The 23,791-nt window shown below is 56.6% G+C and overlaps 2 protein-coding genes across 4 annotated transcripts in view; one reads left to right on the top strand and one right to left on the bottom strand.

The window, feature by feature from the left end:
* Positions 1 to 5,374: 5,374 nt before the first annotated feature.
* Positions 5,375 to 13,751, top strand: PRSS27 (serine protease 27). Of its 2 annotated transcripts, none has more exons than XM_067012364.1 (7): positions 5,375 to 5,402; positions 6,682 to 6,761; positions 10,075 to 10,101; positions 10,759 to 10,921; positions 12,064 to 12,335; positions 12,715 to 12,884; positions 13,331 to 13,751. In XM_067012364.1, the coding sequence occupies exons 1-7, from the start codon at positions 5,377 to 5,379 to the stop codon at positions 13,622 to 13,624; spliced, it is 1,032 nt and encodes a 343-aa protein (XP_066868465.1). In that variant the 5' UTR covers positions 5,375 to 5,376; the 3' UTR covers positions 13,625 to 13,751. The 2 variants fall into 2 exon arrangements, with proteins under 2 accessions (XP_066868465.1, XP_058895116.1); XM_059039133.2 differs by lacking the exon at positions 5,375 to 5,402 and adding an exon at positions 6,128 to 6,173.
* A 1,975-nt stretch (positions 13,752 to 15,726) lies between these two features.
* Positions 15,727 to 23,791, bottom strand: part of KCTD5 (potassium channel tetramerization domain containing 5) — a 29,225-nt gene continuing 21,160 nt past the window's right edge. Inside the window, exons 6-7 of one of the 2 annotated variants that reach the window (XM_067012090.1) lie at positions 22,336 to 22,394; positions 16,952 to 18,633 (exon numbers count right to left, since the gene is read on the bottom strand). In XM_067012090.1, the coding sequence (XP_066868191.1) occupies positions 22,350 to 22,394 (45 nt within the window). In that variant the 3' untranslated portion in view covers positions 16,952 to 18,633; positions 22,336 to 22,349. Of the gene's footprint in view, positions 18,634 to 22,335; positions 22,395 to 23,791 lie in introns of both variants that reach the window. The other variant, XM_059039136.2, reaches the window with a different exon arrangement.

Here is a 23,791-nt window from a genome sequence, read left to right as displayed (position 1 = left end):
CTTAAACTATATAACATGATTCTTTTTTTTTTTTTTTTTTTCTGCGGCACACGGGCCTCTCACTGTTGTGGCCTCTCCCGTTGCAGAGCACAGGCTCCAGACGTGCAGGCTCAGCGGCCATGGCTCACGGGCCTATGTGGAATCCTGTCGGAATGGGGCACGAACCCGCGTCCCCTTCATCGGCAGGCAGACTCTCAACCACTGCGCCACCAGGGAAGCCCCTATAACATGATTCTTACCCAATCCTCATTAAGGTTCACCTTAAACCAGACCCCAAAACCTCACTATCTCAACTTTGCCCTTCCCACCTCCTCTCCGCTAAGGACTCTTTCAAGATGCTGCTCTCCCTGAACAAGGGAAGCAACAAACTCAGTTCTGTCTTTGCAACAGCCTGCTTGGACAGTATTTACAAGGAGCCAGCATTTGACGAGGGGAACAGGACCAACATGGTGGGCTGAGCCCAACTGGGCCAGACGCAGCGCTGGAGTAAATCTCCCTGGAGGGGTGGGCACTACCTGCCAAAGAGAAAGAAAGGGAACAGATGTCTGGGAGCCAAACAACAGTGTCTACTGCAGTAACCCATGCCCAGCCGGGTTAAATGCCTTGCCCAAGGGCACGCAGATTGTTGGCATAAGAGCTGGGAGGAGAACGCAGGGCTTTTGGCCAGCAGGCCATTGCCCTTATCCGCACCCACACTGGAAGCCTGGGAAGCCTCCTTCCCTGATCTCCCGGGCGCTGCTGCCTCAGGGTGACCCAGGAGGAAGCTCCTGTTCCTCGTCTCCCTCCGCACTAATCCGCACTAGTCCAGGAAAATATAAGCTAATTGCCCACTGATTAATTAATGACCTAGAACAGCTCTGGAACCTCAGCAGGCGGAAGCACGATCACCACGCAGGGGATACCAGGAAGGCGGCGGCTGGCCCGACTTCCGGCCTCAGAGGCTGCCGGGTGTGGGCTTTGGGCCGAGGGCGGCCGCATTGGGGGCGGCCCTTCCGCGCCCCAAGACCCCTGCCAGCGTCCCGCAGGCCTGGACGCGCCCGAAATAGAAGGAAAAGCGTCTTCATTGTCTAGGAGCCTAGCAGGTGCCGCGGACCGCAGGGGTCTTCGACTCCGACCCTGGCTGCCTATCAGACTGTGTCTGTCGCCCCCTCAGTGGCCGTGTGGGGGACTCGAGCCGGAGTTTGCTGCTCCCCACCTGAGCCCCATTCCTCCTCCTACCTTTGTTTCCCAGCGCCTTGGAAGAAGTAAAATACGAACCATCAAAAATGAGAGGAGAAATCTTCCCTCGTGGCTCAGTGGTTAAGAATCCGCCTGCCGGGCTTCCCTGGTGACGCAGTGGTTGAGAGTCCGCCTGCCGAGGCAGGGGACACGGTTTCGTGCCCCGCTCCTGGAAGATCCCACATGCCGCAGAGCGGCTGGGCCCATGAGCCATGGCTGCTGAGCCTGCGCGTCCAGAGCCTGTGCTCTGCAACGGGAGAGGCCACAACACTGAGAGGTCCGCGTACCGCAAAAAAAAAAAAAAAAAAAAAAAAAAAAAGCATCTGCCTGCCATTGTAGGGGAGACGGGTTCGAGCCCTGGTCCGGGAAGAACCCACATGCTGCGGAGCAACTAAGCCAGTGCACCACAACTACTGAGCCTGCGCTCTACAGCCGGCAAGTCACAACTACTGCGGCCCGGGAGCCACAAGCCACTGCAATGAGAAGCCCGCACACCACAACGAAGAGTAGCCCCCGCTCGCCGCAACTGGAGAAAGCGCACACGTAGCAATGAAGACCCAACGCAGCCAAAAATAATAAATAAATAAAATAATTTTTTTTTTTTAATGAGGAGACAGTGTGTTCAGGGGTTTTGCAAGCTGGATGTTCAATACATTTTTTTTTAACATCTTTGTTGGAGTATAACTGTTTTACAATGGTGTGTTAGTTTCTGCTTTACAACAAAATGAATCAGTCATACATATACACATGTTCCCACATCTCTTCCCTCTTGCATCACCCTCCCTCCCACCCTCCCCATCCCACCCCTCTAGGTGGTCACAAAGCACAGAGGTGATCTCCCTGTGCTATGCGGCAGCTTCCCACTAGCTATCTAATTTACATTTAGTAGTGTATATATGTCCATGCCATTCTCTCACTTCGTCACATCTTACCCTTCCCCCTCCCCATATCCTCAAGTCCATGCTCTAGTAGGTCGGTGTTTTATGCCCGTCCTACCACTAATCTCTTCATGACATTTTTTTTCTTAGATTCCATATATATGTGTTAGCATACGGTATTTGTTTTTCTCCTTCTGACTTACTTCACTCTGTATGACAGACTCCAGTTCTATCCACCTCATTACAAATAACTCAGTTTCATTTCTTTTTATGGCTGAGTAATATTCCATTGTATATATGTACCACATCTTCTTTATCCATTCATCTGTCGATGGACACTTAGGTTGCTTCCATGTCCTGGATATTGTAAATAGAGCTGCAATGAACATTTTGGTACATGACTCTTTTTGAATTATGGTTTTCTCAGGGTATATGCCCAGTAGTTGGATTGCGGGGTCGTATGGTAGTTCTATTTGTAGTTTTTTAAAGAACCTCCATACTGTTCTCCATAGTGGCTGTATCAATTTACATTCCCACCAGTAGTGCAAGAGTGTTCCCTTTTCTCCACACCCTCTCCAGCATTTATTGTTTCTAGAGTTTTTGATGATGGCCATTCTGACCAGTGTGAGATGATATCTCATTGTAGTTTTGATTTGCATTTCTCTAATGAATAATGATGTTGAGCATTCTTTCATGTGTTTGTTAGCAATCTGTATATCTTCTTTGGAGAAATGTCTATTTAGTTCTTCTGCCCATTTTTGGATTGGGTTGTTTGTTTTTTTGTTATTGAGCTGCATGTGTTGCTTATAAATTTTAGATATTAATCCTTTGTCAGTTGCTTCATTTGCAAATATTTTCTCCCATTCTGAGGGTTGTCTTTTCGTCTTGTTTATGGTATCCTTTGCTGTGCAAAAGCTTTTAAGTTTCATTAGGTCCCATTTGTTTATTTTTTAATTTCCATTTCTCTAGGAGGTGGGTCAAAAAGGATCTTGCTGTGATTTATGTCATAGAGTGTTCTGCCTATGTTTTCCTCTAAGAGTTTGATAGTGTCTGGCCTTAGATTTAGGTCTTTAACCCATTTTGAGTTTATTTTTGTGTATGGTGTTAGGGAGTGTTCTAATTTCATTCTTTTACATGTAGCTGTCCAGTTTTCCCAGCACCACTTATTGAAGAGGCTGTCTTTTCTCTATTGTATATTCTTGCCTCCTTTATCAAAGATAAGGTGACCATATGTGCATGGGTTTATCTCTAGGCTTTCTATCCTGTTCCATTGATCTATATTTCTGTTTTTGTGCCGGTACCATACTGTCTCGATTACTGTAGCTTTGTAGTATAGTCTGAAGTCAGGGAGCCTTGTTTCTCCAGCTCCATTTCTTCTTTCTCAAGATTGCTTTGGCTATTCGGGGTCTTTTGTCTTTCCATAAAAACTGTAAAATTTTTTGTTCTAGTTCTGCTGTCACCTGCTTTTGAAAGAAATCCACATGACTGCAGAAGCCCTCCTAGATGGTCACTCATGAACATTCTGCAAGCTTTCCTTTTTAAATTTAAAAAACAACAGCTTTTCTCCTGTTGTTTTGAAATTTAATTTTTTTCAGTCATTATATTTTCTAAAAATCTTTATACACATTCTTTTAAAATTTCCCCTTATATCATGAACATTTTCCACATTTACCCACTCTCCATGGAAATGTCATTTTTTATTAATTATATTCAAAGGAAGTTTTATTTACTATCATTCAACAAGTTTTTGTTTTTGTTTTGTTTCTCCAATTATAAATAACCTGGCCACTGACATCTTCATGCTCTTTCTGTATTTAGGATTTTCCTCTTAGAATAGATTTACAATGATGAATTCATTGAGTCAAAGGGTATATTTTAAAAAGACTGACAAACCAATTTATGAAAGGGTTGTGCCAGTTACATGCCCACCATCTAGGGCATTTTCCCACACCCTCAACTAACAGCATTCCAAGGTCAAGCTAACTCCACACAGGAGAACAGTATCTCCTTGCTGTGGCTTTGATTTGCATTTCTTTAATCACTGAGGCTGAACATTTCTCAAAAAGTCTATAAGGCAAATTGGTTTCCTCTTCCGAGATTTGTCTCTGACCTTCGTTCTTTCCATCTTTAGGGGCTCAGGGTTTTTCTGATCAATTTCTTAAGCACTCTGGGCAATAATGTTGTCATCATTTGGCCACATTTCCTGCAAATATTTTTCTTATTGTTTGCCATTTTATTTTGAAACCAACTTTGCTTGTATTTTTTTAGTTTATGTGCCACATTTCTTTTTTTGTGTGTTGTCTACTCTGACTTCTAACATTAGAAAACGTGCCCCTTTCCAGAGTTGATAGATATCCACTTCTTTTTTTTTTTTTTTTTTTTTTTTAGGAGAAACTGATAAAACATATTTAAGTCTCTGAATCCCTCTGGATTCCAATCCTCCTCACCTGTTTGGTGGCAGGAGTGAGGAAGGGACCTAGCTTCCTGCTTACCCTGCACCCCTGCCCCCAGCTCCCTGCTCAGTTGGGGGTCCACAGGCTCTGGGCCAACGGGTGTCCAGGGGACACGGGTGCTCTTTCTCTAGTCACTGGAGTCATCAGGAGCCCAGCCTTCCCCGGCGTCTCCACTTTCTGATCACCTCTTGACTTTTGTTGCTTGCTTGATTTCAAGGCACAACCTTCTTAGAATTGGCTTTTAAAAACAAAGGCAGAGAAAACCGAGAAGGACCTGAGAGTAAGTGGTCCGCCCAAAAGAATCTGAAAGGCCTCTGAAATCCCGGAAATTAATCATCAGGTGCCTGGAGAAATGTGGTTACCCTGATGTTTTGAAACACTTTCCAAAGTTTATGATTAGACATTTTTGATTTAATTCTGTCTTGCCGTCTCCTCCACACCGTTTACCTTGATGTTCCCCGTAACTGGACAGTGCTGAGCACCCAACGTGCTCAAAAAACACTTGCGGACTGAATGACCAATGGTCCTAGAATCCCTCATCCCATACTCTGCTCCTCCCTCCCCGAGGGACCCCACTCTCCCAGACACCCCACCGGGAACTCCGGGACACAGGACGGAGGGGTCGCGGAGGAGGGACAGGGGAGGCAGGTGGGAGACAAAAGGCGGGCCAGAGCCTGGGTGGCAGTCATGAATTCAGGGTGACGCCTCCTCCCCCTCACAGGGCTGATGGAGAAGCAAAGTGAGAATTGGGGGGAGGGGTCAGGAGAGGAGGACAACGGACGGTGGGAGTGCTCGTGGTGTGTGTGTGTGTGGGAGCGGTGGGAGGAATGGGAAGAAGAGGGACAGTGAGGAGGTGAGAGACACCCCCCGCCCCCCCACCCCCGCCCCAGCATCCTGCCCGGCCCGCCCGGCGCTGCTGCCGGCGGTCACTAGAGCGCAGAAGTGCGCTGACCAGGAGCTCCCGCGAAGGCCAAGGCAAGAGGGCGGGGGTTGCCTGACACCCAACCCAGCCCCGGAGCCTGCGACCCAGGCCCCGACTACCCCCCGGGGCTCACCGTAGCACACCCAGGCCACGCTCGCACCCACTGCGCAGGCGGGGAGGCTGAGGCGGGGCTCTGCCTCTTATCCTGCGGTCCCCACCCCAGTTCTGGAGGGGATCTGCCGGTCCTGATCCCTTTCTCCGGCCCCAATCCGAACCCGCCGCCTGGGCGGGCAGTGGCCGCCGAGACCCGACCCCGCCTCTGACGTCAGCCCCGTGCCCCAAATAACTTCTTCCCGGAGCCGCTTCCGTGGCGGCCGCATGTCCCGGACACGGCCAGCCGCGCCCAGGGCAGGGTCACCCGGGGACGGTCATCCCGGCCCGGCCTTCCCAGAACCAGCTTCCGCCCCGCCCACCCCGGCCCTCGGGTTCCGGGAAGCCACCCCACCGCCCCCGGCCCAGAGGAGGAGGGTGCCGCCCCGGGGACTGGAGGGAAGCAGGGGGAGGGAGGTCATGGCCACCTTGGGGCCGGCTCTGGGACTGCTGGGACCAAGTTCCTGGACGGAGGGCCGGTGAGAGCGCTGGGGTCGACTGGGGACCCCGCTCCAGACTCCTTCCCTGCTCTCCTTTGTTCCATAAGTACAGGTGACCTGGACTTTTCCGTGCCCATCCCCCCTCCCCCCAAAGTGTAAGCCCCAGTCCTGGACTCTGTTTCATTCACTGATGTCCGGTACATAGTAGATGCTCAATAAATATGAATGAACAAATGAATGAATGAAACAGGGAGGGTCTCATGGGTGGACTGTAGTCAGCTTATGTGGGGCCTGTGGTCAGTTGGGGGATGCAGTCAGCCATGGTGGGGGTTGGAAACCCATGCCACAAGCACCTAAATGGGGCAGATGCACCTTGGCCCCCAAACCCCAAGGTGTCTTAGGGTGAGGGGTCTGGCCCCTTGGGGTTCAGGGCCAGGTCATGGAGGAGTCGGGGTTCTGGGGTGCCTCCTTCCTGCTGAGAGGAACTGGGCGGGCCAGGCTGACAGGTCCAGCGGCATAGCCGAGCTGACACTCATCTCCAGCATATAACCCCACTTCATGGAGCCCCGAATGTTGTGCTAGTGTTCACGGAGCTCCTGCCACTGCTGTCCCCTGCCCAGCAGGCACTCCAGCCAGGACAAGACCATGAGGCAGGTGCCAGCTGTGGCCCTGCTCCTGCTCCTGCTGCTGCTGCGGTTTGGTGAGTCCTAGAGGCTGCAGGGCCCCTCTCTCCTACCTGGAGCTGTAGTTAAGCCCCCCCACTCCCTGGCGAGGCCTGGGGCTGCAGCATGGGCCTCTCCTCCCTGTCCCAGAGGGAAGGTTCCAGACGTCCCACCTGGGGAAGTGAAGTGGGGAAGACTGGATGGGGGTGTGAATGCAGGCCCGGGAGGAGTCCAGAGGCAGTAACCATAACCCTGCTCCCCTTGCCTCGGGCAAGCACAGCCAAGCTCTGGGCTTGGTGCTTCTGCTTCCTCTCATCTGGGCCTCTCTCCCTTCTCCAAGGGCTGCATGGGTGCAGGATCTGAACTTGAAACCGCTGCTCTCCAATCCCTCGGCCACTGTTCTCTGGGCCCGGGAGGGGTAGCTGAGGTGCTGCCTGAGCCTGGGAGCCTCGCGAGGCTGGTGAGGACTTAGCAGGGAGCAGGGGGACAGGGGTGCAGGCTCCAGCTCCCACCAGAGAGGGAGGGTATGGGAGGAGCAGGCCCTGAAACCCTGTCCCCTCTCCCAATCATGGGTCAGGATTAGCAGGTGCCAGCCAGGGGGCCCCACCTGCAGGCCCCTCCCAGTGGGCGGGCTGCTCTCTGCCAGGGAAACTCTCCCGCATTCCTGGGCCACCTCACTTCCCTGTCCTTAAGTCACCTCCCAGGGCCAGGCCGGGTCACCCCAGGCTGCAACTCAGCCAGGGCTTCAGGCTTTCCACCAGGGGAGGAGGGCACAAGGGCGGCACCTTGGTGGGGAGGCCCCAGCCTCCCTGGGTTCCACAGAGCCTCCCCAGGTCTCGCTGCCCAGCCTACCTCTCCTGGCCTCCTGGTTCAAGAACCACAGCGTTCTTTGAGGGAGCCCATCTCCGCCAGGGTGTGTAACACCGTGATTGCTCCTGGTGGGTTGAGAAACCAAGGTCATCGCCAAAATGGAAACAGCTGCCTGCACTTGGCTCTTAAACAGCTGTGACCAGAAGCCTGAACTTCTTCAACACTGTCCTTGCCCCTCATCCCTGGCTGTTCCCTCCTAGAGCCTTGGGTCTCTCCTATCCCCACTAGCAACTAGCTACAGGAGGATGAGGGCCCTGGGCCCAGAGGAGGGACCTGACACCCCCACCAGCTCACCCAGCCCCTATAGGACATCCACTCTGCAGAGCCCAGGTCTCCACATCACCCCTTCCCGGTCAGCCGTGCTCCCACAGCTGCTCCCATTCTCTCCCTCTTATACATTCCCCAGGCTCAGGCCCCCTGGATGTGGGCTGTGCCTTCACAGAGCTCCTGAGCCCATAGGTGAGATGAGACAACAATTCTACCTCCAGGGCAAGGTAAGCAGAGCTCTGTGAGGCCAGGCAGGAGGACAGAAAGCTCAGAAGAGGGAGCCAGGCTTCCCAGACAGACAGTGCAAGCAAGGAGGGCTGCCTGGAGGAGGAGGCATTTCAGTTAGGCCTGATCTGGATTAGGACCATATAGAATCTGGATTTGTAGACACCAGGAGGAAAGGGGTGCTGTGGGCAAACATTCAGAAGCCGGAGGCTCAGTCCAAATGAGAAGCAGAGTTGCATTAGGCTGGGGTGAGGAAGACTGCAGAGCTCCAATGGGGTGGGAGGTGGGTGTGCTGCCAGGCAGGGTGAGAGTGCCCTTGATCCTGGGAGCAGGCAGTGGAGGATCCATCTGCATGTATGGGAGGGGGGATGGATGTGGGGAGAATCTGGACAAGACTCTGGAAAGGTCCCACAGGGAGGGAACAAGCCTGAAAGCACGTTAGTGCCGTTAATGCTGGCGAGAACAAGGTGAGTGGGAGCATCTTGCCAGCAGAAGCATCAGCCTTAGAAAGAGCATGGGGTCTGGTGTTATCAATCTAATTAAATCATATTATACTAAGATGAGGGGCTGGAGGGAACTGCCCTCCTGGAGGCATTTGCATTTAAAAAAGGCACCTCATTAACACAAATCAATGTCCAGGCAGAATTCCTGCTCCCCCCACCCCCTGCTGGCCTGGGCTGACTACTTCCACTCTCACATTTCTGCTTGGCACCTCTACTTTGAAGAGTGGCCAGTCCTGCCTGTGCCTCCTCAGCCCCCTCCTCCTCCTCTTGCTCCAAGCACAGCTCTCCCCTACAACCGCTTCTTCATCCAGCACCCTCAGTATTGGGGAGTGCACCCCTTAGACTGCAAGAATGGGGGTCCCGTAAAAATCCCCAGGGTCCTTGGGCACCCCATAGAGAGGCATGGCTCAGCCTGGTTGTTTCCTGTCCCCAGGGCCCCTCAGCTGCCTGGGATTGGTTACCAAGAGGGGCTGGTGTATAGGGGGAATACTGAGGGCTGAGGTGGGGAGAGGATGTCCTGAGCCCCCCACCCCAGCTCTGATCAGATCTGCCCCCAGTGAACCAGATATGCGAGTGGGGCTCTCTCTACAGGGCGGGTATTTCTGGAGTGTTGCTGGCACTGGGCTGGGGACTGTCGGCCTGGCTGGGGTTTCTGGGCCGGGGGGGTGGGTCCTGTCAAAGCCAAGTAGCAGGCCCTGTGCCTATGTCCAGAGACATGGGGGCAATGGATCCTGGGGAAATGGAGGCCATTACCAAACGGTCCCACCCTCACCCCTCCCCTGTCCCTCCCATGGGCAGGGGTGCCATGGCCCAGCAGAGTGCCCTGGGCTCCAACTGCAAGCATGGAATGTCTGAGAGAGGGGTTGGCTCTTGGGAATCTGGAATCTTGGGAGGACTGACACATGACCACTGGCTGGCCTCTCTCTACTCCCCCGAGACCCGAGTAGCTGGGCTGTCACCCCAGGACTCCAACCAGACATGGAGCCTCGCTCCCTCTATCTCGTCCTTCATCCCAGCCCCAGGCTGGTGAAGAGGGGTGGGGAGGGAGACCCCATAGCACCAGGGCCGAAGGCTGGATGCTCCGCAGAGATTCCAACCAGGACGAGTGTGGGGTGTGGAGGGAAGACCCTGTGGAGACAAGAAGGAGCCTTCCTGCCCCAAACAGGAGAGTCAGCCCTGACAGGGTCCCCTCACTGGCATCTCCTGATTGTTTCCCCCCTGTGGCAAGGGGCTTGTCTGTCCTTGCAGGTGAGCTCTGGCCCACAGGCCTGGCCTGTACACATCTCGGGAGCCAGACCTGTGGGGAACTGAAGGCCGCTGGCCTCTCCTGCCAGGTCCCCCTGTGGGCTGTACTGCTGAGCCCTCAGGAGGTTGCGTGTGGAGCAGATGAGGGGCTACGCTGACCAGCAGTGGTTGGGAGGGCTGGGAGGAGCAGACCTCAGCTTCAGCTAAGTTGGCTGATCACTTTCTCTTTTCTCATTTCCAGGGACTCAGGAGGCTGAGGCATTAATTGGTAAGCATCCAAGTCCCCTGGGTCGGGGGATAGGAGTGGGCTTGTCTGAGACCTACAAGACTAATCAGAAACCCACACCCTTACACACCCCCGGAATGAGACCCAGAATGAATGGGCTGGGCACAGGGAATCCCACAGTGCGGGAAAGTTGTGGAGCCCAGGCAGAAGTGGAGGGGGAAGGTCTGACACACAGTGTAGGTGGCACAAGAGGGCCATCAAGGCAGGAAGCATGGAGAAGGGGGGCAGGGAAAGCAACAGAAAAGAAGCTAAAGACAGAGTTGGAAGACCACTCACCTACCCCACGTGGGACCCTCCCAACACCCACTGACCTTCCGGGAGCCCGTTTGTCAGGCTCTGTGATAAGACCTTTACCCGTGTTATCTCACTCCCCGCCCCAGGTAGGTCTGATGTCACCATCTCACAGGTGAAGGGAGTGGGACCCATGGGGGTGGGGGACTTTCCCACAGCTGGGAAGGGTCTGCCTGTGTCAGAGGCTGACCTGATGCCCAGGCCTCTGACTTGCCTAAGGTCCCCAAGCAGGTCAGGGGCAGGGAGGCCAGGAAGTGAACAGAATGTGAAAGTGTGGGTTTGGGGGTATGGAATCAGAGTCGATGGAACTGGCCCCCAGTGAGCGCATCCCTGGCTGTGTTCCCCTAGCCTGCGGGAGCCCAAGGATGCTGAACCGGATGGTGGGTGGGCAGGACGCCTTGGAGGGTGAGTGGCCATGGCAGGTCAGCATTCAGCGAAATGGAAGCCACTTCTGCGGGGGCAGCCTCATCACAGAGCGGTGGGTCCTCACCGCAGCGCACTGCTTCTCCAAGTGAGTTGGCTGAGCCCCCACGCTCCCCCTCCACAACCCCTCGCCAGCACAGCCAGCCTCCCTCCCCACCAGGGGCGCAGATAATGCAGACAGAACAACACCTCCCACACCTCCCCAATCCCACAAAACGCCCAGCTTCAGCACCGCGGACAGCGCCGACCCGCTGCAGTGTGGGGCGCTCAGGTGACCACCTATGGGGGGCGGGTTCCGTCTGCATTATCTGAGCTTTCCCTACCAGAGCTCCCTTTAGGTCCAACCTTGGGGCCAGCTTCCAGCAGCAACCCCTGCTTCCCGGCTCTCGCTCCCAGGACTCCAGCCAGACATGGAGCCTCACTGGGAGGGGTACACACCCCTACTGGTGGTCTCACCAGTGAGGTGCTTTGCCAGACCTGGGGCCTGCCCCTGCCGATGCTGGCAGGCTCTTCCCATGCCCTGGCCCTCTTCCCTGTCCCCCTCCCACACCTCAAATCCAAGACACTCCCTTTCTGGCTGGGACTCTGGGTACAGGTGGACTAGAGCAGAATGGCCTTAAGGTCACCTATGCCATCCCTAACCAAAGGGCCAAGTCACCCAACCCCTACTACCATACTATGACCCACCTGGTCCTAGACCTTCAGAGTTTCCCAAGCATCTTGGCTCTTGCCTCACCACAGCTCTGCAATTCTTTTAAAACCTCACATCTTAAGTTCAGATATTCGGGCTCAGAGGGAGTAGGTGGCTTGCCTAAGGCTAGGCCCAACAACCAGATGCAACCCGGTGGGTGATCATCTCCTTCAACCCTCAAAGCAAGCCTTTCAGGTGGGGACTGTTAGTATCCCCATTTTACAGACAAGGAAACTGAGTCACAGAGAACTTGCTCGGTGACTTGCCCAAGGTCACTGGGCTGGCCAGGATATAGTTGGGAATTAAAGTCAGGAATTAAAGCTGCTCCAGTTTCTACCCCCTTACCCACCTCATTCTGATGTATGTCCCATTGGAGATTACTTTTTTGAAGACAATGTGCAGAGAGAAATGTTGGTACCATGGGGGGCCTGGAGGGAGCCCAACTCCTCCCTCTTTCCCGTCTTCATTTAACTTCCACCAACTCTACCTGTGAAGCCCTTGTGGGGCTGCCTCACACCAGCTCTCTGCTCTCCCACCAGCACCTCTGAAACATCCCTGTACCAGGTCCTGCTGGGGGTGCGGCAACTGGTGAAGCCAGGGCCGCACGCCATGTACGCCCGGGTGAAGTGGGTCAAGAGCAACCCCCTGTACCAAGGCATGGCCTCTAGTGCCGATGTGGCTCTGGTGGAGCTGGAAGCACCTGTGACCTTCACCAATTACATCCTCCCTGTGTGTGTGCCTGACCCCTCAGTCGTCTTTGAGACGGGCATGAACTGCTGGGTCACCGGCTGGGGCAGCCCCAGTGAACAAGGTAATGGGGCAGGGCCAGGAGAGAATGCGGGACATGCCTAGAGAAGGCAGCGTGGGGGCCACTCTGAACCAACAATCTTTCTGTTGATATTGGTGCACATGATCTCTACTTAAATGGGTGGAGTAGGTATGGGAAAGGGGCAGCAGACTCAGGAAGAGGAGCCATGGGGAAGTGGAGAGTGGGAAATAGAAAGAGCCCAGGTTGGTGGGTGGGAGGAGGGAAGAAGGAATTCTGTCCCACAAAGCCCCCAGCCAGAAGAGAAGGTCTAAACACAAGCAAGAAACAGGGAGGGACAGAGTTGTGGTTCTTGAGAACCCAGGGCCCCAGAGTCCTTAGTAAGACTGTCCACTGAGCCGCAGGCTGTGTCTCCCCTCCCTAGACCACCTGCCCAACCCCCGGATCCTGCAGAAACTCGCTGTGCCTATCATTGACACACCCAAGTGCAACCTGCTCTACAGCAAGGATTCCGAGTCCGGCTTCCAGCCGAAAACCATCAAGGACGACATGCTGTGTGCTGGCTTCGCCGAGGGCAAGAAGGACGCCTGCAAGGTAGGGACCAGGGTGGGCTGTGCCAAGGCTGAGCCCTGCTCCCCAGGCCCCAGTCAAGGTGGAAGCCAGCCCACCTGGGACAAGGGATAAGGCCCCAGGAGGTGGGCTCATGGGGTCCAGACAGGGCTGTGCATTTGACCAGCTGGGGAAGCAGATTCCTGGACCCCACCGGGGGAGTCAGGCAGCAGGTCTGCAGTGGGACCCAGGAAACTGCATTTTCAACACACTCTCCTGAGGTGAATCAGGGTGGATAGTCTGGGGAATCTAGAGAAATGGGCACCCCAGGTCAGAGAGGAAGGACTGGGTGGCGGGGGGGGGGGGGGGCGGGTCCTGGGCAGGGAAGAACAGATAAAGGGAGGCAGACAGGCATGTGTGCAACCATGTAGCTGCAAAGCCTGGCTCTTGGGCCTCCGTGGACTCTAACAGTACCTCTTCTTCACTTGCAGGGAGACTCGGGGGGCCCCCTGGTGTGCCTTGTGGGTCAGTCATGGCTGCAGGCTGGGGTGATCAGCTGGGGTGAGGGCTGCGCCCGCCGGAACCGCCCAGGTGTCTATATCCGGGTCACCTCCCACCATAACTGGATCCATCGGATCATCCCAGAACTGCAGTTCCAGCGGGCTAGCTCGGGTGGCCAGAAGCGGGACCCCCGGGGCCAGCAGCCCCTCGGTCGGAACTTTGCACCCTGCCTGGCAGCCCATGCCATCCTCCTGGTCCTCATGACCCTGCTCACCTTCCTCTGAGCTGCACCCAGGCCAGTGGGCAGGTGGCGCCCCGGCGCCTATGGTGTACCTTTGTAAATAGCTCTCCAATTCTCCCTACTCTCTAATGCCCACTTATTTTTATTTATGTTCACTCTCCAATAAAACCCCAACCTCAGTGCCGGCTGCCTGGGTGTGGACCCTCGGGGAAGGAGGGGGCCGGTGCTGGGCAGGGGGTGTGGTGGACGAGGCTCCCCAGTGGAAGGAGCTACAGCAGGCACACTGGAGGCTAGACGTCACCGAGTCCTGTGACACCTGTGGCCTGACCCCCTCACAGGGGCTTCCCTGCTCCCCCCTGCCTCAGCACCTTTGCCAATGTGGTCGTCACCATGAGTATTGCCAAGGTGTGCCCTGTGCTGGATACTGGGGGCAGTAACAGATACCGGCAGGGGGCCCGGCAGAGGGTCCTGAAGGAGGGGGGCTCTGCAGGCGTGGGGGGGCACAGCCCCCACTGCCTATGTGTGAATCACCCTGAACTTCTCTTGGCTGTCACACAGAGGAGGCAAGGCCCAGGCCACTCGGGGCCGTGGAGGTCGGCAGGACAGGCCCCCCCACCAAGACAGGCCAAGGCTTCAGCAGCTCCCTGGGCCAGGACCCCTCCTTCTTCCTTCCACAAAGTTTGGGGTTCAGGCCATCCTTGCAGCAGTCTTTAATGGTTTCTGTGAGGATCCTTGGGGAATTCACAAATGAGCTGCAATCCTGCACAGAGAGCCTGGTGCTTGGTCCTGCCCCCAGGGGCCCCACCCCAGCTCTGCTGCCCCCTCTCGTCCCTTGTCCTGTCAGTAGCTCCACGCCATACCCCTCCCAGTCCTCCCATGATGGTCTGTGGCCACCTATTCCAGCAGGAATAGGTCTCAGAGCCCAGGCCCCAGCTCGCTCTGGCCCTGCCTGTCCTGGCCGCGATGGTGCGGCTGCCCACGGAGGTGGCCCCGGGTTCTCAGCCTGCCCCAGCATGTCCATGGCAGGCCTTCTGCGGTCGGATGGTCAGCTCCCCGGTGTGGGCCGATTCCTGAAAGGCACCCAAATTCCTGCCATGCTCAGTGACCATGAACAGAGGAAGAGGCCTCTGAGGGCAGGGCCTCACACACCACACACGCACACCCATGCTCACATGCTAGTACATGCACACACTTGCACACCCACACACAGAGAAACACGCACACGTATGAGAGCGTGCGCACAGGCCCAGCTGGCCTGGTAGGTGCTGGGAGAAAGCAGGCCTGGGTATTTATGGAACATATCAATAAGCACTTAGCAGGCACCTGCTGTGGACCGGCCCCAGGGATGGAGTGGGGAACACACACTGAATTCGCCTCTGCTCTGCTTTGCCTGGGCATGTTCCTGCCAGGCAGGGAGCACTGCTTGGTGGCCCTCCAGGGACTGGGCCATCTGAGGGCTTTTTCTCCAGAGCAGAGATGGATTCCAAGTCCTGGCGGGGAAGGTGGGGGTGCAGGGCAGCAGGTGCACTGAGGCCTGATGGGGGGACAACCAGGCTGTGGGTGTCCTGAGAGTGGCCCCAGGGACAAGTTCTGGGTCATCTTGGCTGGGAGCAGGGGCTGGCCTGGGTCCTGCAGCTTTGGAGAGAGGCGACCCTGCTCTGGGGAATAGAAAGAGCTTCAGGTCCTGCAGTGATGGGGGTTAGAGGAGGTTAGGTGGCCCATCTGCCACGTCTGTGGTGAGAGGCCAGGATGGAGCCCAGGTGAGGGCCAGGCCCCCCTTGGAGGAGGACTTGCCACCCCATCCCTGCCTCCTCTTCCTGCTGTCCTAGCTTTCTGAGTGCCCTGGGGTCCCCCATCACCCCACCATCCTCCTGCCTCTGCTACAGGGCAGGGGTCTGGTCAGGGTCCTGTGGGCCTAACAGGGAGGAGGGGCGAAGGTGTCAGGGCAGCCCAGTGCTCCCCGGTGACACTCCACCCAGCCGGGCTGGGAGGGTGAGGCTAGGGTCTTGGGTGGGTCCCAGGCGGTGGCCAGTGTGCAACCCTAGGGCACAGATTCCCCACCCCCTGGGATCCCCAAACCCAGGGTGGACACTCAACGAGATAGCTGCAGGAGGGGAAGGGACACACTCGTGCAGAGACTAGGGGTTTAAAGGAAAGCAGGTTTATTCACACTGTTCACAGTGCGCTCAGTGCTGTGAAGAAGGGGAAGGAGAGAAGTGCCCCCAGCTCTCACGGGTCCCCTCTCCCACCTGGGTGGGGCGCCGCTCAGACATAACTTTCCATGCTGCCCCCAAGCAGCACCTCAGGGCCACCGTCTGGTGGGTGGGGGCCCCACCAGGGCCCCACCAGCTGCAGGGAGAAGGCTTTGGAGTGACAGCTGGCTGGCACAGACCACTAAGCCGTGGCAGGCGGAGGGAGTGGGGCCCAGCCCAGGGCAGGGCCCACCTTGCAGCAACCAGAGCAGGTGAAGCCACAGGAGGGGGCCACAACCGAGCCTGGAAATCCATGTGCGCACACACCATACTGCACGCTCGGGAACATAAGGCTTAGGATCAGCCTGAGGGAGCCCCAAAAAGGAAAACTGCTGGGTCAGGACTCCAGGACCCCTGACCCCTTCTGGCCTCAAGGATCAGGGGTCAGCCATGGTCCTGATGCCAACACCTGGAGCAGGCAGGGGTGCAAATCAAAGTCCCCCCAAACCAGAGACACTGTCCCGGCCCAGGGGTTGTACACCAGCGTCCTGATTTACAGTTTGTCTCAGGGAAGCACGGCTCAGTCCAAAGGTGCCAGAGCGGCACTGCCTCTGCTCACAGACGCCAGCCCTGGAAACACGACAGACACTCCAAGAAGGCTGAGAGTTTGGGTTGCAGGAGACTCCAGCATCTTGGGGTCAAAGACATCTGGCCCTGGGAGCCAGAGCTCTCCAGGGAACACGGGGAATGGGAATTTCCTCAAAGCCTTGGCATTCCGGGAGTTTCTGAAGAGCCACCACCAGGGGGAGCCAGATTGGCTGTGGGGGGTGGGGGCCCAGGGAATTTCAGAGAAATTTCTCTGAAGCTGGTGCTTCTGGCCAGGGAAAGAGACAAGACAGGTACACACGCTTGACGCAACGAGGTATCTGTACTTTTTAAAAAGTCTCTTGAAGATGATCTCCCTGGCTCAAGGGATGGGGCACGATACCATCAAGAGATGATGGGTGAGGGGCCGGGGGCTGGCCCGGCCGAAGGGGCGAGACGGGCCTGTGCTGCTCTAACCTGCCAGCCCCAGGCTGGACAGTGACACAGGCGGCAGGCCCAGGGCTGCCGTGAGCCCAAGGCGGCGCTTCCGCAGTAGTGGCTCTTCTGTGCATTTTAAGACACTAACAGTTGTTCTGCTCATTCATAAATACACAATTTTATTATGCTATTTTCAGGGGAAACTTAGGCATTAAACTGTAAGCTGATAAAATACGGATACCTAAAAAAGTACAAAAGTATAAATATCCCCTTACAATAACTTTTAGTGAATTAAGTCTTAATATCTTTAAATTAAAAAAAAAAAACCCCACAAGCCTATCTATTACGTCAAGGTCACAAATCAAACAACACTAAACGGCCAGCAGCGCCCCACTGGTACACCCGGAGGCCAAGGAGGGGCTGCCCAGCCCCCATGCGCTCCACCAGGAGGACAGGTCACCAGGGCCACGTGTGTCCTACAGAAAGATTGCTATAAACGGATAAAGCCAAACATTTAACAACATACAACAGACCTTACAAAAGGAGGAGGTAAGTCCTAGGTGCTGGAGAACTTGGTTCATCAGGTAATATTGGCAAAGGAGAAGAGGGCACAGGCAAGAAGCCTCTGGAAGCGTCTGGAGCCAGACAGCGGTCGGTAGGCACAGCTCCCCTGGAAGCTGGAGGTCAGGAGGCAGAGCCACCTGCCGGGCCAGGGCCCCCAGGTGGACAGGCCCCATGACCAGCTGAGGAAGGTCTGTTCTCAAAGCATGCGGACAGCGGTTTTCAAAGGAATCCCGGTAGCTTCGTCACATCAGCGGGCAGGGCCCCTGCAGCCTGTGTCCCCAGCGCCCCAGAAACATCAGAGAGAACTGCATAGTTACATGAGAGAGCCGGCGAGAGAGATGTTTGTGATGTGCTGTAAACATCCAATTTCCAATGTGACCTGGAGTTTCAGCTCCAGAAGCTGGGTGGACAGGCCTCCCGCCCCGACCTCCATCCCAGGCGAGACCAAGGCACTGATGGGCGCCAGCTCCCCCCGAGCCCCAAGGTGGGTCAGACGAGGCAAAACTTGTACCTCCCTTTACATGACTTAACAGGTCAGCCCAAAAGGCAGCAGCACTTTTAGGCATTTCTAAGAAGTGAAAGCACTGGGTTGTCTATCCACAATTAGAAGGAAAGGATGCAAAGGTCTCTCACCTGGAAACTACAAATGGAGAAGCCTTGACTGTGTCAGGCCGGGTCAGGCCCGTGGAGCCCAGCTCTGAAGGAGGACCGGGAAGTAGTGAACACACGGAGGCTGGGAGAAACCACCAACCGGTCATGTCTGGGAGGCACAGCAGACACCCTGCCCTGAGGAAGAGGACCTGGTGCATGCCAGGGTGACCAGCAGGCACCCAGAGCCCAGGGCCGTGGCGCTGCGGCCACTTCCTACCAGCAAGGCCCAGGCTCCGTTACAGACTGTTTATGTAGCACCAAGAACGCTGTCCTTTAAATGATCTTCGGTGATTAAAGGGTCAGTCAGGAGCGCCCTGCCTCAGGCCCAAGCGGCACTTGTGAAAACCAAGCGGAGGTCCCTTTAGAGACGCCCGCCCAGGCAGCATGCCGCCTCTGAGTGGCGACGCCCGGCCTCAGACAGCTGGTCCTGTCTCTCACCACCCACCTCAGAGGCAAAAAAAGGATTCACACCCAGATCGCTAGAGAAATTGTCAAAGCAGGTTTCTTCTCACGGCCAAGCTTCCTCGATATGGCAGATCATTGCATCTTGGGAAAAGGTAAAACGTCTCTTCAGCTGTCAACACTGTGTTCCTCACATCCTTGAACCCCGTTCTTGCAAAATCTGAAAATGCCAAATGCAGACAGTGAGGACTCAGGCCTTGAATGGAAAGGCAGCCTGCAGCCGGGAGCTTCACAGCCCTGAGGCCAAGTGCCCTGCTTGGGGGTGGAGCCCATTGCAGGCCAGGGTCCGAGAACGGGGACCCCGCTGTGCAGGCCTAGCTTGCCCACCTCCAGGCCACACACAAGGGGCAGGCCTCCCAGCTCTCCACCTCTCCACCCGAGCCTGACATCACCATGCCTGGGAAGTAGTGAACCTGTGGAGGCTGCGAGAAACCACCGAGAGACCATGCCTGGGAGGCAGCAGCAGACCTGTCCTCAACCTGGCGCCTCCCGGGCCTCCTGAGACATGCGGCAGGGCTCCGGGGGGATGCCTCATTGCGGCCCCCAAGGAACTCTGGCAGCATCTCTCTCGATGGCCTCCTGAGGATGGGAGGCTCCCTGCTCCCAAGGGTGCCAAAGCCCACCTGGCAGTTTAACTGCCCACCGACTCCTGATTTTCTCTCCAGCCCAGCTTGATCCTGGGTGGAAGACACATGTGTGCAACCAGGGCCCCCTGGGCCCCCAGCCCAACCTGCCCCTCTTCTTTCTTCCATGCCCCATCGTAAACCACATCCCTTCCACCCTGCAGCCACACACCCAGAAACCTGGGCCCCTGGGATTGCCGTCATCCCCACATCCATACGTGCCAGCTTGCTCCCCACACTGCCTGGCTGGGGTCACATCTTCTGTAAATGGACCACCCCCCTTGAGGGTGCCAGCCCCCTCCTTGCTACAGCCAGACAGGACTCTCTGGGACACACACTTAATCGCACTGGGGGACCCTGCCAGCCCTCGGCTGCCATGCTTGAGCCTCTCCCTCCCACTCCTCCTCAGCACCTCGGAGCCAGAGCAGCGCCCCCACCCGGCCTTCCTTGCCACTGGAACCATCCATGCCTCCCATCTTTCCCCAAATCAAGCTGGGAGCTCCTCAAGGCCACAACCCCATGGGAGCCAGGGGAGACTTTGGAGCTGGCAAAGTGTGCTGTTTCGACACGTCAAGCATGGCTGCTAAGCATCAAGTAACCAGGACAGAAAGGCCACGCATCCCGGCCAAGCCCAACCATGCCCAGGCCAGCACTGTAAGATGACCCTCCCTGTGATCCCACTGGCAGCGACAGTGGCCTCCCGGGGGCATTTTCCGCTTGAATTTCAGAGCTGAGAGAGATACAGCCCCGAGGACACTGTGTGTTGCTGAGCCCTGGAGCCGGTGCAATGCGGGAACATGCCTGGAAGGGGCCTGCCCTGCTCATGCCAGGCCCAGCTCACACTGATGCCCAGTCAGAGAGAGGCCCTGCGGGCACAGGCAGACTTCTCAGGCTCATGGCCAGTGGCCACCAGCCCTGACTCCTGCTCACTGTCAGGGCGGCTGTCCAGAACCACACGGCTGCTGTCCAGAACCACACGGCCCATCTCTCACGTCCCCCTGAGGGCTTGTTCAAATGACTTAAGAGAAGCCCAAGCTCTCCAGCCTGTCCCCTGACGCCCCCCCATCCCTGTGGTTCCCCAGGCCTGTCCCTCTGTCTCTGACAGCTCCGAGGCCATCCAGGCAGCACACCCTCTTGCCCACTGACCACTCTCCGGTAGGTGCACCTTCCACTGTGCTGGGGGAACAGCACCCCAGGCTGAAGGCCCCTCCTTAGGCCAGACAAGGACAAGCCCCTAAGCTCAGCAGGACTCACCCACTCACTGGGAAAGCCCAGGAGGCCCCTGTCGGAGGGACATGGTCTGATGACATGACTTGGGGTGAGGGTGGGTCCCCACTCAGCCCTAGAGGACCCTCTGGCCCCCATGGTGCTAGTCCCAGCCCCAAGAGGGTCTGCTGCCCTATCATCGTGGCTGTTTGCAGGGCAAGCTGGAGTTTGGGGGGCCATGAAGCTGAGAGCTGCTCACTCAGTGGGAGCCCAGCGCGTCCGAGTTCACAGGCCTCAGTGGTGGAAAGGACAAGGCCCACATAACTACCACGCGGCCTGGGAGTGAGGTGACAGCACAGGAGGGGCCGCCCAGCCAGAACCAGAGCCCCAGTGACTATCTCCTAATGAGGACAGAAGACCCCTCCCGGGACCTGTGATGGTCACAGCCCGTCTGCCCTGGAAGGAGCTCTCAGTTGGGCTGCCGCCCACAAGAAGTCCTGAGCTGGGCCACAGGGATTGAGCAGGCTGTGCATGGCACATGGCACCCCCGCCCCCCTGCCCCAACCCAGCGGGCCCAGGGGCCAGGGCCACTCCAGGGCTGCCCTGCCATCAGCCCACCTCGCCCCTCCCACAGCCCAGACCCTGGCAGTCAGGGCCACTGAAGTGGCTCCTGCTAGCAGATGTGAAGTCTGTAACTGGGGGCTGGGGGTGGGCAGTGCTGCTGAAAGAAGCCCCTCCTCCCTCCTGGAGGTTGGCTCCTCTGTCCCTGCCCCTCCCCCACCCAATGCCCCTGGCTCCTACCACAGTTCACCATCAGGACAGGCCAAAGTCAAGCTGAGCCCCTAAGGTGCAGTCACTCCAAACCGAGATGGGCCACAAACGCAAACTACCACCTGATTTCAAAGACTTAGAGAAGAGCAAAGTAAAATATGTCAGTGATTTTTTAGGTTGAAATGACAATATTATGCATGTAATGGGCTAACAGTATTAGCATCAATTTCATGCATCTTTTTACTTTCTTAACGTGGCTGCTAGAAAGTTTAAAACGACAGATGGAGCTCGTGCTGCACGTGCCCTGGATGGCAGTGGTCCAGACCAGGGCCCAGCAAACCTCTCCTTAAAGGGCTAGGTAGTAAATACTTCAGGATTTCCGAGTCAAGAGGTAAAGCTGAGGATATTATGCACTCATATAATCACCAGAAAAATAACCACTAAAAACGTAAAAGCCATTCTTGGTCTGCGTCCCCAGACCAGACTCACAGCCAGATGTTGGCCTCTCAGCACATGGCTGGCCATAGGCTCTTCCTGAGCTCCTCACCTGCAGGGCTTGGCGGGGAACCCCTGCATGACACCTGTGCCCTGCCCTTTCTGGGCCTCAACCTCCCCTGTGCAACGTGAGGGAGCAGATGAGGCTCCCCCTGCTGATGGGATCCTGGCTGAGCCATGGGTTTCGGACAACAAGAAGGGCCAGGAGGCAGCAGGGACTTGAGGAGCAGCGAGGGGCTGAGGGGGTGTCCACAGAGCCTCCCATGACAGGGCAAGCAGAAGGAGGGTCCCCACAGACTCCTCTCCACCAGCACCCCTAGTCTGAGGCATGAGGGAGTAGGGGTGCCACGGGCTTTGGTGTCAGGATCAGGGCCCACTCTCTGTGGCACAAGCTCTGACTCCTTGGCCCTGAGCCCGTGGGTGGACTGGTGACAGGGTGGGGAGACTGGCGGGCTGGGGGCTGCGTGTCCCTAGGAGGCGCAGGCCCACGTCCCTGCTGCTGGCACCCATGGCAAGGAGGCCCTTCCCAAGCCTGACACACACAGCGCACAGGTGCCTCAGCCAAGGTCCCAACCCCACCCACACGGGCATCCTCAAGGGGACAGACAGCCCCGCCCCGAAACAGACTGGCTCCAGTGCAGATCTATGCGCTGGCATCTAGCATGGAAGGTTCTCTGTCAACTACAGGCATGAGACAGACGCAGCAGAGGAGGGGCTGGGATCAAGGAGGCTAAGGTAGGTGGTCAGTTTCAAGGGCGCAGGCTCACCATGACATTTACACTTAATCTGAGTCATTCCCTTCATGACCCGTGTCCTCGTCGTCACTCTGGCTCGGCACCGGCAGGCGGCAGGGAGGAGAAGAAGAGAGGGACCGTCAGTGCAGGGCGAGGCTGGAGGCAGCGGAGGGAAGCCCACCCAGACAGGCCAGGCCTCCATGGGGCAGCAGAGAGCACGGCGCTCAGGGATGGACCTGAAGTTGTGCTGTGTGGCGAACTATAGGCCAGCCTCATCCAGATCACACTGTGGGGGGAAGCATGACGTCCCTGGGCCCCGGCACTCCCAAAGTTCCAGAGTTTTCCTTCCCTCTGTGTTGTGAAAAACTGAACCTTGCCCAAACAGAGGTCTAGCCTCTGCCCTCGGCTCCTGGGAGGTCATGACTCCAGAACACACCAGTCTGACCATGTGATGGGGGGGTGGGGTCAGTTGGCTGGGGGACTGGAGACTGCAATCAGGCACATAGGTGATCAACTGTTGATCAATGGATCAATCATGACTACGTGACTGAGCCCAGTAATATCTCTGTGCACGGAGGCTGGCGGGGCACCCCTGGTGGGCGGTGCTCCGTGCATGGTGCCACGCATCCTGACTGCACGAGGAGCACCTCTGTGACATGAGCTCCATGTCTGGCATACTTCCTGGCCTCTGCCCTACACACCCTCCCCTGGCAAGTTCAAAACACCCCCTCTTTCCGTACTTCCTGTAATAAACTGTAACTTTAAGCAGAACAGTCAGCAGTGAGTTCTGAGTCCTCCCAGCAGATCATGGAGTCTGAGAGTGGTTTGGCAAGCCCCTGAAGTTGGGGTTGCTGGTGGCCGCTCTCAGTGGACCAGTCCCCTTGCTGAGTTGCCCGACCCCCACTCGCTCTCTCCTGCCACTTCCACCTCAACCTCAAGACGTGTGTGTGTGTCTGTGTGTGTGTGTGTCTGTGTGTGTGTCTGTGTCTGTGTGTGTCTGTGTCTGGGCACCCAGTGAGCAGGTCCACAGTAGTGGACTCACTGTCCTCAGAACATGAAGTACTGCTACAACGAGGCTGTGCACAGGTGTCCCCAGATCACGACCCCCAATCTGGCCTCAACACTTTTCCATGGCTTATGGAGGCCCTGGTTGTGCTCCACCTCCTGGGGAGCTCCTGCCACGGCCCCAGTTTAGAAGCCACTGTGGCTGCCACACTCCAGAGCCAGGTATTTCTGGAGAGAGAAATAGGGCCGCATTTTCAATGGCAAAGGGATTTGGGGTCATGAGTGGGGTTCTGTCAGCACAAATGCATCCCTTCTGCAGCTGAAAAGCCACCCGAGGGACATGAGCTCAGGCAGTTGCCCTGGAGAACTTGGCTATGAGAATTTTTCAAGTTCAGAAATAAAAGTTACTAAAAATAAGACAACTTGCAAAAGAGCCCTGCAAACACTCAGAGAGGTATGGCTCCTCGTGAGGCTGGGGGCTCCG

The sequence above is a fragment of the Kogia breviceps genome, chromosome 14, assembly GCF_026419965.1.
Source record: "Kogia breviceps isolate mKogBre1 chromosome 14, mKogBre1 haplotype 1, whole genome shotgun sequence".
In the NCBI taxonomy this organism is placed as follows: Eukaryota; Metazoa; Chordata; class Mammalia; order Artiodactyla; family Physeteridae; genus Kogia; species Kogia breviceps.
This window is presented reverse-complemented; position numbering and strand designations above follow the sequence as displayed.

What these genes read in the sequence shown, in the direction of transcription:
- PRSS27 (XM_067012364.1), top strand. Translation starts at nt 5,377, where the DNA reads ATGGGAAGAAGAGGGACAGTGAGGAG. An exon ending in CCTGCTGCTGCTGCGGTTTG is followed by an intron (nt 6,762 to 10,074) that starts GTGAGTCCTAGA and finishes TCTCATTTCCAG; the next exon opens with GGACTCAGGAGGCTGAGGCA. An exon ending in GGGCAGCCCCAGTGAACAAG is followed by an intron (nt 12,336 to 12,714) that starts GTAATGGGGCAG and finishes TCCCCTCCCTAG; the next exon opens with ACCACCTGCCCAACCCCCGG.